We start from the raw sequence: 12,459 nt of genomic DNA on the forward strand, positions 1-12,459 counted from the left end.
AGTGAAGGAGGGAGTAATACTCTCAACAAAATAGCTTGATATTTTGATCTGTGGCAAGGGGCTCAAATGTGTTAGGGATGATAAGTTTGGTGTAGAATAGGAGAGGACTTAGCTCTGCTGTTCATAGGATCAGTAGGAGTCATACTTGACTCAAAAGCACTTAGCAATGACAATAAAAATTGACTGTTTAGTTTCCCTCAAAAATTTAAGCATGCCAATAATATCAGCTGACTGACATTATTTTAGATTTAGAAGTCGGCTTATTAAAAATTTTTATTGCCCCCTGTTAGTGATGTGTTATTTTCCCCTTGATGTTCTTAAAATTTCTCTTTGTATTTAATTTTGATTTATTCATTTTCTTGGAGTGTATGTTGGCCAAGTTTGGAAATCTTTGGCCGTTATTTCTTTTACATAAATTCCACATTATGCAGATGACACAACCCTGCTTGTACATTATTTATAATAGAATTATATTGAAAATTTAAGATGAAGATTAAAATGCTGAACAGTTGCATATAATAACATAACTACTTTGTGGAATACCATACAACCTCCACAGGTGACAGGAAACAGATTCAGCTCTGGACATGCTTACCAGTCTCCTCCAATAAATATGGGGGACAGCTTACCTGGCCAATTTCCTGGAAGAAATATTTATTCCAATTCCCTAAGAAGATGGTCTAACAAAGTGTGGATTCTATTACATTCTGAGAATTTGTTGTTGCTTTGTGAGACTTGACTTGGCTTAAACTGCAAATTGTTTTACCCCTGATCTCAGCAGTTGAACTGTCTGCTCAGATCTTTCCACTTCTACTGCTGAAATACCAGAGCTCTCTGGGGTTCTCCTCTGTACCACTATTATCCAAGAATTTTGGCACAGTTTAGATTTCAGAGCTCACTCTGTACAGTTCCCTTGTCCCTGGAATGATCCTGAAAATTACCAAATGCTCTTTCAACCCCGATGTAAATCCTCAGATAGCTTTAAGTATCGATGATTCAGCTTTCTGTCACCTGTGCATGGCTGTATAGTATTCCATTAAGTAGTTATGTTATTGCATGCAACTGACCAGCTTTTTAATCTTCAACTTAAATTTTGAATATAGTTCTATTATAAACCATGTAATAATATCCTTGAGCACATTCTCTCTCTCCTCTCTCCCTCTCTGTCTTTTTCTCTGTCTCTTTCTCTCTGCCTCTCTCTCACATACACACACAGAGAGAGAGAAAGAAAGACTACATTCCTAAGTAAAATTTCTGGGTAAAAGAGCTTATGCACTTAAAATTTTGTTGTTATTGTGTTGTTAGGTGTGGTTGGGTTGATCGCGACTCATAGCAACCCTATGAACAACATATCTGAACCTTGCCCTATACTACATCACACTCCAGTGCATTGTGGGAGTGCCAATCCATCCATTGAGGGATTCTGACAAATACCGCCAAATTGTCCTCTCTTAAAATTCACACACACGGCAATTATGCATGAGAGTACCCCACCTCCTGAAACCTTCACTAAAAATGTGTCGCAAAGCTTTCTGAATATTGTTAACTTACAGAGTGGAAAATAGTAAAATATTTTTTTTCCTTTTTCTTGTGAATAAAGAGGCTAAGCATCTTTTTATATTTAAGAGGTATTTATATCTTATATTTGTGAAGTATCTGGTTTTGGCATTTTCCATCTAGTTTTATAAGACTATATTAAGCACCAGCAGTCAGGAAATTAAAAAAAAAAAACAAAAACCCAAACCAAATTGCATTGGGGAGGTCTGCTGTGAGGGACCTCTCCAAAGTGCTAAAGAGTATTGATGTCAGTCTAGGGACTAAGATGTGCCTGATCCAGGCCATGGTCTTTGCAATTACTTGCTATGCATCAGAGAGCTGGACAATGAACACAGATGACAGAAGGAAAATCAATGCCTTCGAGTTGTAGTGCTGGGAAAGAGTTTGAACATAAAACGGACTTCCAAGAGAATAAATGTGACTTGGAGAGGGTGAAACCAAATTTGTCCTTAGAGGTAAGGATGTTGAACTCTGTCTCACATACTTTGGCCACATGTCCAGGAAGGACTAGTCCTTGAAGGACATCATGCCTGGAAGGGTGAAGGGACAGCTGAGGAGAGGAAGATCCTGGATGAGATGGACTGATACAGTAACTGGGATAATAGGGGTAGGTGTGTTGGCGTTAGTGAGATTGATTCGGGACATGACAGGGTTCAGTGCTATTTGGTTTCTATGTTGTGGTCAACTTGATGGCACATAACAACAATAATATATGTATTAAATAATTCTTTGTGATGTGTGTCAAAATAGGGGGTTTTTCTCCCCCAGCTCGTTATTTGTATTTTAACTTTGCAATGACTACCTTTTGTCCTACAGAATCTTACACACTCTGGAGGAGTGCCATAGTTAAAAGGACCTTTCCCATATCTTCAGCTTAAGAAATGCAAAGCGAGTTTGCCCCTTTTGATTTTCCAACACCAGCTCTTTGAATATTTCATTATAATACTTTGCTTTGTCTTTCTCTTCTGTCTTTTGAGATCTTCTGTTCAGCTCCTTACCTTACAGATTTCTTCCTTTTAATTTGGCTTCTTGGAGTTCTTCTAGTGCAATATTCAGAATCTCTTCCAACATCCACCTTGATCTTTTCTTCCTCCTTTGTCATTGGAATGATTTTTGCATTTTTCATAGATAAGGGTGTTTTTTTTTTTTCCTTTGACAAAATAGTATTTTGTTCCCAAGGGCATTTGAAAGACCTCGAGTAAGGAGATCAATCACACACTGGGCATAGATTCCAAACTCACATTCCTCCAGCCCCCAGCATCGGTCTCTTTCAGGATAAAAAGTTGCTTTCTTTGGTAATTCCTGGTTTTGCTTTATGAAGAAGAGCTCTTTTCCCACAAGGTACCTTCTTTTTTTTTTTCTTTTTTTTTTTGTAGATTTGTTATTGTTAGTCGAGACATAGACCACTCATAGCGACCCTATGAACGAAAGGCCTGAACACTATAGAGTTTTATTTTCTGGAAAGAGTTCATGATTGGGTATGGGTATTTAAAAAAAAAAAAGCAACTCATGGACTGACAAGAAAACAAACAGATCTGTCTTGGAGAGGGTGAAACCAAGTCTTTCCTTGGAGGCTAGGCTTTTGAAGCTCTGCCTCACTTACTTTGGGAACGTGGCCAGTAGAGATTGGTCCTTGGAGAAGGACATCATGCTCGGAAGGGTGGGCGGACAGCACAGGAAAGGAAGACCCCGGATGAGATGGATTGATACGGCAATGACGGTTGGTGTGTTAGAATTAGTGAGACTGGCTCAAGACAGGGAAAGGTTCTATGCATCACAGGCAACTCAATAACATTCTGTGACAGGTTTGGAAGCAGAAGTGGCATCCACTTCCTAAACAAAATGCCTCCAGAAACTCTATGAACTTTGATAAATGTCGATGGCTGTAAAGGGGCTTCAGGCCTTTTGTTCATAGGGTCGCTATGAGTCATACTCGACTTGAAGGCAATCAACAACAAGAAGGTGGGTCTGACGTGTTCCATGAAGTGGGGGGGCGGGGGGGGGCGCTTGGTCACAGGTGAGGTGGAAAGGTTCTCTAGTCTTGTCATCTTGCAGCAACCAGAAATTTACATGCAGAAAAGGCATCCAGGAGTGCCCTCCTGTGTGAAGCTGGCTCCATCTCCACATCATAAATACTAATCATCGGTCCTCCCATCATGACCTTGGCAGCACACAGCTCCTCCACCAGCCCTCAGTCTTGGAAGGAGGCTCTGGAAATCTCTGCCGTTTTTATGTTGACAGCAATGCCCTAAATTATGAGGAGCTGGCTCTCATTTTCTTCCTGGTCATTTAATTATGTCACACTTAATGTCACTAAGTGGATGTCATCTTGACTGTCAAATTCACTGAGGAGTTGCTGAGTTTTTGTGACAAATGCCTGTCATCTCTGAAGCCCCCCACAAGATGTACTTCTAGCCTGTCTCATTTCCTGGGCTCAGAAACAGATTTCATGGAGTTGAGGATCAAAGGGATCTTGGCTTTGATGTCAGATCCATCACAAAGGTCATCCCATTACCCATGTGCCTCAGAACCATGGCATCATCAGAATTCAGCATGGAGACGGAGCCATCCTTTGGGGAGGTCAGTGCAAGCTCTCTCTGCTGAAGGCCCTGGGGTCCCACTTATTGAACAGACTGACCTCTGAGAAGTCTGGCTCTTTCCTCCAAAGTTGGATGGGTGTGGACAAGGTCCCCGGGCAGGCTAGGGCAGCTGCATTCGCTGCCCCTCCACCAGCAGCAGCCTCCCAGGCTGGACCACCCACCCACCGTTCATGGAGCATATTCTTAATATTCTCCCACAGCTCAGCTCATCTTTGTTCATTAGTATTTAAGGGCTCGAACTTGATCCTATGATGATTTTTAAATTCAAGTTGGGTTGACTCAAGGTAAAATTTTGGTTCTTGTGGATTTGTTTTCCTTTTCTTTGGTTTTAGTATGAACTTGCATATGAGTAGCATCGGGCCTAGTTTTTGCAGTTGATACTGAGCGTTTCCAATGATTCTTTCCACAAATGTAATCAGTCTGATTCCTGTGTAAACCAGAAGGTGAGGTCCATGTGTCTAGTGGCTGTTTGTGTTACTTATAAAAAGTCTTTTATAATGAATGTGCAAAATTCCATGATTGTACAAAATTCCATCCTCTTTTCTGTCACCAAGTCCATGTTTTCTGACTACTGTTGTTTTGTCTAGATTTCATTTAAAATAGCCTGCGTTTCTTTGAAAAATGTATTGTTTTAAACTTTTGAACCACTTGGAATTTCTGTTTGTTATAGCAGTAAGCAGAAATCTGACTTTCTTTGCATGGCTATTTAATTTTCCCAAGATGACTTTCAGGATTATCCATTCTGCCTCCTTTTAATTTGAAATATCACTTTAACTACAGAGTTAATCCCCACATGCCCCTAATCTTATTATTGGACTCTAACAAATGTCTTTGTCTTTCTTTTCATATGCCAGTGCTTAACTTTTTGGAATTAACTTTTCTGTTAAGACACACACACACACACACACACACACACACACACACACACAACCAAAACAACCAAACATACTTTGGGGCTTAAATTAGTGTGGGGGAAATTGACATTTTGTGATGTTGAATATTACTACCAAAAAGTATGGTATACTCTATATTTCTTAGAGTTTTTTCTGTGTGTGCATGTATGTACCTAAATTTTAAAGTTTCTTTATAAGATCTTCCAAATGTATATTCTTTCCTTCTTGATGTTTCAAACCTTTTATTGCTTTGAAATTGCATAAATGGAGTAATATCTTCTATTGTATCTTCCAACCAGTTGTTTGTTTAAACACAATTAAGTGTTCTGAGATTCCCCTTCTTCTCAATGTAAGCCATAATTTCTTGTGATCCACATGCCTTTGCATGGTCAATAAAATACAAATAGGCATCCTTCCAGTATTCTCTGTCTTTAGCCAAGATCCGTCTGACATCAGCAATGTATCTTTCATGCCAAGGCTTCTTAATCCAACCTGAATTTCTGACAGTTCTCTGCTAATATATTATTCTAGCCATTTAAAAAATATTCTTCAGTAAGATTTACTTGCTTGTGATGTTAATGATATAGTTCAAGAATTTCCACATTCTGTTGAATCCATTTTTTTTAAAGGAAACATGTGTATTTCTTCCAGTCAGTTGGCCAGATGTCTTCCACATCTCTAGACAAGCTTGGTGAGCACATCTAAGGCTGCATCTGTTTGCTGAAACCCTTCCATTGACATCAATTCCTGGGTCCTTACTTTTTACTAATGTTTTCAGTTCCGCTTTAACTTCCTCCTTCATCACCATTGGTTCTTGATCATAAGCCATTTCCTGAAATGGTTCCGGGTCTGCCAATTCTTTTTGGTATAACACAGTGTATCGCTTCCATCTCTTTTGATGTTTCCTGGATCAATCAGCATTTTGCCCATAATATCCTTCAGTATTGCATCTTGGGGCTTAAACTTGTTTTTTCAGTTCTTAGTTTTCAGTTCATTGCTCAGCTGAGTAAATAGGTTCACCCTGGAGTAACTTATGTGAATTCTGGAAAGTATTAATAAATGAATTAATTCCAGGTGATTTTGAAAAATGATAAGTGCAAAACTAATAAAAGTTAAGGTCATAAAACTATTGAAAGGGAATAGTGGTGTAGAAGAGGGAGGCAATAAAGGCTATAGTTTTAATTGGGTGCTTCAACTCATGGTCACCCTGTGAACAGCAGCCCTGAACCTGGCCATAGCCTGGGCTGTCCTCATCATCTGCTCAAGCTCACTGAAGACTCATCACATGGCTCCATCTTCCTCTCTGTCTCTGGTTCTTTCCTTTCCCAGAATGCCATCTACCTCTCCCCCCACAGTCCTGGTCCCCTCTTGACAACATGCCCTGACAAAGGACAAACCTGTTTGTTTTGGAGAGTGCCCCCCCGAGGCCAGGGTGCTAAACGTTGAACTCACCTCTTTTGGACATGTTTTCAAGAGGGACCAGTCCTTGAGGAGGAAAGAGAAGGCTAAGCAGGAGTTTTCCCAAAACTAGTGCTACCGGTTTATTATGGAAATCACTGGAAACTAAGACATTACCAGTGTACCAAAATAGATTTTTACAAACATACTTCTTGCAATTTACGCCATTATACACCACCACTGAAGTAAGCACTTTCTGCATTTAAAAAAAACAACAAAAAAAACAAAACCCTTTCTGCATTTTAAAAAAGCCCTCTACTGAATACTAGTAAATAGTTCCCTTGCCTCTTGGATATGTATATAGCACACACTTTGGTACCAACTTCTTTTTTAATTTTTTATTTTACTTTATTTTATTATGTGTGTGTGTGTGTGTGTGTGTGTGCCATCAAATCAGATCTGACTAGTAAAGGAGGAGGTTGTCCCTCCTTTTCCAGCACAGCATTTGTGGATTTGAACCACGCACCTTTGGGATTACAGTGTAGCTTCTTGCCACTAAGCTACAGAGCTCCCTGGTAGCACCTTCTTATTGGCACCCCATATTTTCATGTTATTGACTTTTTTGCATTTCTTCAATCAGTTTTAAACATATCATCATATCATCATCTCGTACCACATATATCTTTGTAAGATAACATAAAGCTTTCTGGAGTAACAAAGGTCTTGACTGGAGTTCTGGTGGCCTGGTGGTAAGGTGTTGGGCTGCCAACCCAAAGGCAGATGTTTTGAAACCACCAGCTGCTCCACAGGAGAAAGATGGACAAACTCCTCCTGTGCAATTTACAGCCTCTGAAAACCCACTAGAGAATCAGTTTTGAGTCAATTCCAACTTGAGTGCACACAACATCATTAAAAAAGGAATTGCCCTGCCAACACAAAAGTAAAAAAAAAATAAAATAAATAAATAAAAATAATAATAATCAATGAGTAAATGACCTGTAAAGGATAACAAATTATTCTAGGGCATGTGGCATGATAACTGAATGGTCTTGTTTTATATTCTTCTTTAAAATATAAAATATGTCAAAACAGGTGTTGCTATTAACACAGTAAAGATAGATTCCTAATTTCTTTTTTATTCAAGTTCCATGATGAGGTTACCTGGTCTATTGAAATCCCCAGAGAAAGCATCATAAAAAACACAGGTAAGAATGATCTAAATTCATTCTTTTGCTGAAAGGTCTGGGTTGCCAGATAAGAGTAAATTAAATTATTTTATTTAAAAATTATTTGTTATTCCATGTATTATTGTCCTGGATACATGTGCTATGTAATATTTTGGCATACTTGTATTTTTAATAATATTTGCTGTTTTTATAAAATTCAAACTTAACCAAGTACCTCGTATTTATCACACAATTATAGTATATTTATATTGTTCCAATGAGTGTAATATTAATATTTTCCTTAATTTATTTCCAAAAAAAGTGATAAAATAAAATAGGGGAATTATTGAACAATGTCCTTAATATCATATACAAACAAAATATAGTATTGCTGAAGATCATCCAAGAATGACTAGAACAGTACATAGAGAATTTACAAAAGTTCAAGCTGGATTTAGATAAGGTCTTGGTTAAAAAAAAAAAGGGGTCATGGTACCAGGGGTATAATTGCCAATATCAGATGGGTCCTGGCTGAAAGCAGAGATTGCCAGAAGAATATCTATTTGTGCTTTATTGACTATACTAATGAATTTGACTGTGTGGATCATAACAAATAATGGTTAACATTGAGAAGAATGGGAATTTCAGAGCCCTTAATTGTGCTCATGTGACACTAAAACCTAGAACAAGAAGCTGTCGTTGCCAACAGAGCAAGGGAACACCCCTTAGTTTAAAATGATGTGCGTCAGGGATGTATCCTTTCTCCATACCTGTTCAATCTGTATGCTGACTAAATCATTGGAGTAGCTGGGCCTTATGAAGAAGTGTCATCGATATAGACAGAAGACTCATCAACAACTTATATTATTAAGATGACACAATCTTACTTGCTGAAAGTGAGGACAACTTGGAAACATTTGCTACAGAACATCAAAGACTACGGCCTTTAATATGAATTGCATCCAATGCCAAGAAAACAAAAATTCTCACCCCTGGACTGAGAAGCAACAACAGGATAGATGGAGAAAAGATTCAAGGTATCCAAGACTTCATCTTCCTAGGATCCATGATTGATATCCTTAGTACCAGCAGTCAGGAGATGTATCGAATTGGGAAAGTCCGCTCTCAAGGGCTTCTCCAAAATTCTTAAGAGTAATAATGTCAGTTTAAGGACTCAGATCAGACTGATTCAGATAATGGTCTTAATAATCATTTGCTATGCTGCTAAAAGGTGGGCAATGAAAAAGGACGACAGAAGAAATATTGGTTCCTTGAGCTGTGCGTTGGAGAAGAGAACTGAATATCCCATAGACTGTCAAGAGAACAAACAGATGTGTCTTGGAAAAGGTGCAGCCAGAGTGCTCCTTTGAGGCAAAGATGATGAATCTTTATCTCTTATACTTTGGGTATATTACGAGAAGAAGCTATTCCTCAGAGCGAGACATCATGTTTGGAAAGGTGAAGGGTTGGCAAAAGAGAGGAAGACCCTCAATGAAGTGGATTGACAATAACTGCAGCAATGGGTCCAAGTGTGTCAGAGATTGTGAGGATGGCACAGTACAGGACAGAGTTCAGGTCTATTGTTTACAGGGTCACTATGAGTCATATAGCTCTTATGCAAAAACTATACTTGGACCAGCAGGCAGTTGTCAGAACAGACCAAGGAACCACTGCATGGTTCAAAATTGGAGAGGGTGTATGCCAGGGATGTGTCCTGTCTCCATATCTTTTCAATCTATGTAAAGTACAGATTATCCAGGAGGCTGGACTATATGAGGAGAAATGTGGCATCAGAACTGGAAGACTCAATAATCTACTTTACACAGATGACACAACTTGCTGAAACTGAGGACCTGAAGCGCCTGCTGCAGAAGGTCAAGGACTGCAGCCTTCAGTATGGATTGAAGCTCAGCATTAAGAAAACAAATATTTTCACCACTGGCAGCATCATGATAGATGATGAAGAGATTGAGATTGTTAGCAACTTCAGTTTGCTTGGCTCCACATTCAACACTCTTGGTACCAGCAACCAAGAAATTAAGATGAATTGCATTGGGAAAGTCTGCTGACTGAGACCTCTCCAAAGTCCTGAAGAGCAACAGTGTCAGTCTGGAGACTAAAGTGCACCTGATTTAGGCCATGGTCTTTGCAATTACTTGCTATGCATTAGAAAGCTGGACAATGACTAGGGATGATAGAAGGAGAATTGATGCCTTTGAGCTGTGGTGCTGGAGCTATTAGGAGAACAAACAGGTTCGTCCAAGAGAGGGTGAAACCAGGCTGCTCCTTGGAGGCAAAGATTCTAAAGTTTCATCTGACATACTTTGAACATGTTGCAAGGAGGGACCAGTCCTTAGAGAGGGACAGTGCAAGAAAGGAAGACTCTTGATGAGATGGGTTGATTCAGTGGCTGGGGTAATGGGGGTAGAGACAATAAGATTGGCACAGGATAGAGGAGGGTTTAGGGCTGTTGTATATAAGGTCGCTGTGAGTCACAGGTGACTCAACAGCACATTACAACAATGAGTCACAGTTTAGTTGACACCTAAGAGCACCAAAGGAATGCAGCAGGAGTGTCTAAGAGCTGAGTCTCAGGTGTTCCATCAGTAGGCCCCCATCAGGCCCTCTTAAACCAGCAGGCCTGGCCTGGTCTTCTGTGTGACTTTGCATTTTTGTCCCACGTGTTTCTCTCATGTGGGAAAAAATAGAAGGATCTTCTATGGCCAGCAGTAGACTGGTCAATATATCCAAAGTAAAACAGAAGACCATCAGGAATTCATGGAATAGTTTCACTTACAATTTTTTCCCCTCTCTTCCTTATGAATTTGCGTGGTTTTTTCTCCCCCTAAATGGAATGGCTTTCTAAAAGTGCCTCATTGCCATTGGGGTTTTAATTATGTCTTGGAGGGACAGACATTATTTCGAGGAAAGTGTCTTGGATTGGCATAGCTTTATTTAGTAGTCAGTTCTGTGCCAATCAAGTGTGGCAGGGGATGAGGAATTGGGAGTGTGAAGAGAAGCGGCCAGCCCCTCACAGTTTGGGAAGAGTTAAAGACCATCTCAAATGGTGGCCCTTCAAAGTAAAGGCGGGGGAGGCAAAGATGAGGGAGAATTATTATCAATGATGAAGGAACAAAGGTAAAAATTGCTAAACAAATTTTTTAAATCTCATTGCCTTTGTTTTAGGCATAGATTTGTCCTAGAAAGGGTTAAACCGGGTGGCTCTTTGGAGGCAAGGATTCTGAGGCTCCGTCTAACGTACTTTGGACATGTTGTGAGGAGAGACCGGTCCTTGGAGAAGGACATCATGCTTGGGAGGATGGAGGGACAGCACAGGAGGGGAAGGCCCTCTATGAGGTGGATTGATTCAGTGACTGGGATAATTGGGATGGGAGTGTCAGAGACAGTGCAATTGGCACAGGACAGAGCGGAGTTTAGGGCTGTTGTACATAGGGTCGCTATGAGTCGCAGGCGACTCGAAGACACATAACAACAACAACAACATTGCCTTTGGATTGGTTCTGAGTCATAGCTGGCTCTCCCAAGGGTTTCTTAGGCTGTGAATCTCAGAAGAGATTGTCTGTCCTTCTTTCACCAACAGCTGGTGGATTTGAACCACCAGAGAGACACCACCTTGGACCTGGCAGTGTGATTCTCTACGTGCTCTGCCACCAACGCTCTAGGATAAAAAGAACAATTCAAAATATTAGTATACAGGTGTTTCCATACCTTTTCAATCTATATGCAGAACAGATCATTCGGGAGGCTGGGCTTTATGAGGAGGAATGTGGCATCAAGATTGGTGGAAGACTCATCAGCAACCTACGTGATGCAGATAACACAACCCTGCATGCTAAAACTGAAGAAGACCTGAAGTGCTTGGTGCAGAAGGTCAAGGACTGTAGTCTTCAATATAGATTGAAGCTCAACATCAAGAAAACAAAGATTCTCACCACTGAGCCAATTGGCAGCACCATGATAGATGAATAAGAGATTGAAGTTGTTAAACAATTACAGCTCACTCAGCTCCACAATCAACACTCTTAACACCAGCAGTCAGGAAATCAAAAGACAAATTGCATTAGGTAAATCTGCTATTGGGGACCGCTCCAGAGTGCTGAAAAGCAACAGTGTCAGTCTAGAGACTAAGGTGCACCTGATCCAGTCTATATGGTCTTCATAATTGCAACAGAGAGCTGGACAAGGACTAAAGATGACAGAATATATGCCTTTGAATTTTGGTGCTGGAGAAGAGTCATGGACTGCCAGGAACACAAAAGTCTGTCTTAGAGAGGGTGAAGCCAAGTTTCTCCTGGGAGGCTAGGATTTCGAGGCTCTGTCTCACATACTTTGGGCACATGGCCAAGAGAAACTGGTCCCTGGAGAAGAATGTCATGCTAGGAAGGGCGGAGGGGCAGCATAGGAGAGGAAGACCCTAGATGAGATGGAGTGACACAGTAACTGGGGCCATGAGGGTTGGTGTGTTGGAATTCGTAAGACTGGCCCAGAAGAGGGCAGGCTTCAGTGCTGTACTGTACATAGGGTTGTTATGTCTTGCAGGCAACTCATGGCACATAACAATAACAACATTGGTGTGGCTGTGGTTGTTGTTGTATGCTGTAGAATCTGAACCGACCCGTAGCTGACCTTCCAGCAGGTTTTCAGAGGCAGTTCATTGCAGGGGAGGAGATTATCCATCCTTCTCTTCTGGAACAACGGGTGGCCCCAAACCATGTACCTTTGGGATTGCAGCACAACTTCTTCCCACTAGGCCATCAGAGCTCCTTGTATATAATGAGATCAATTAATAATTTCTTTTTCTGCCAGCAAAATATATATAAATAT

General features: G+C 40.4%; 1 protein-coding gene and 1 pseudogene across 1 annotated transcript in view; one reads left to right on the plus strand and one right to left on the minus strand.

The window, feature by feature from the left end:
* The window catches only part of LOC102855387, an 8,408-nt pseudogene extending 4,079 nt beyond the window's left edge, over positions 1 to 4,329 (minus strand).
* The window catches only part of CATSPERB (catsper channel auxiliary subunit beta), a 211,865-nt gene that overhangs the window by 45,729 nt on the left and 153,677 nt on the right, over positions 1 to 12,459 (plus strand). Inside the window, 1 exon segment of the mRNA XM_006879213.1 lies at positions 7,593 to 7,653. Within this exon segment, the coding sequence (XP_006879275.1) occupies positions 7,593 to 7,653 (61 nt within the window).

Source organism: Elephantulus edwardii, unplaced genomic scaffold, assembly GCF_000299155.1.
Source record: "Elephantulus edwardii isolate Elephantulus edwardi_28Jun2011 unplaced genomic scaffold, EleEdw1.0 scaffold00002, whole genome shotgun sequence".
NCBI lineage: Eukaryota > Metazoa > Chordata > Mammalia > Macroscelidea > Macroscelididae > Elephantulus > Elephantulus edwardii.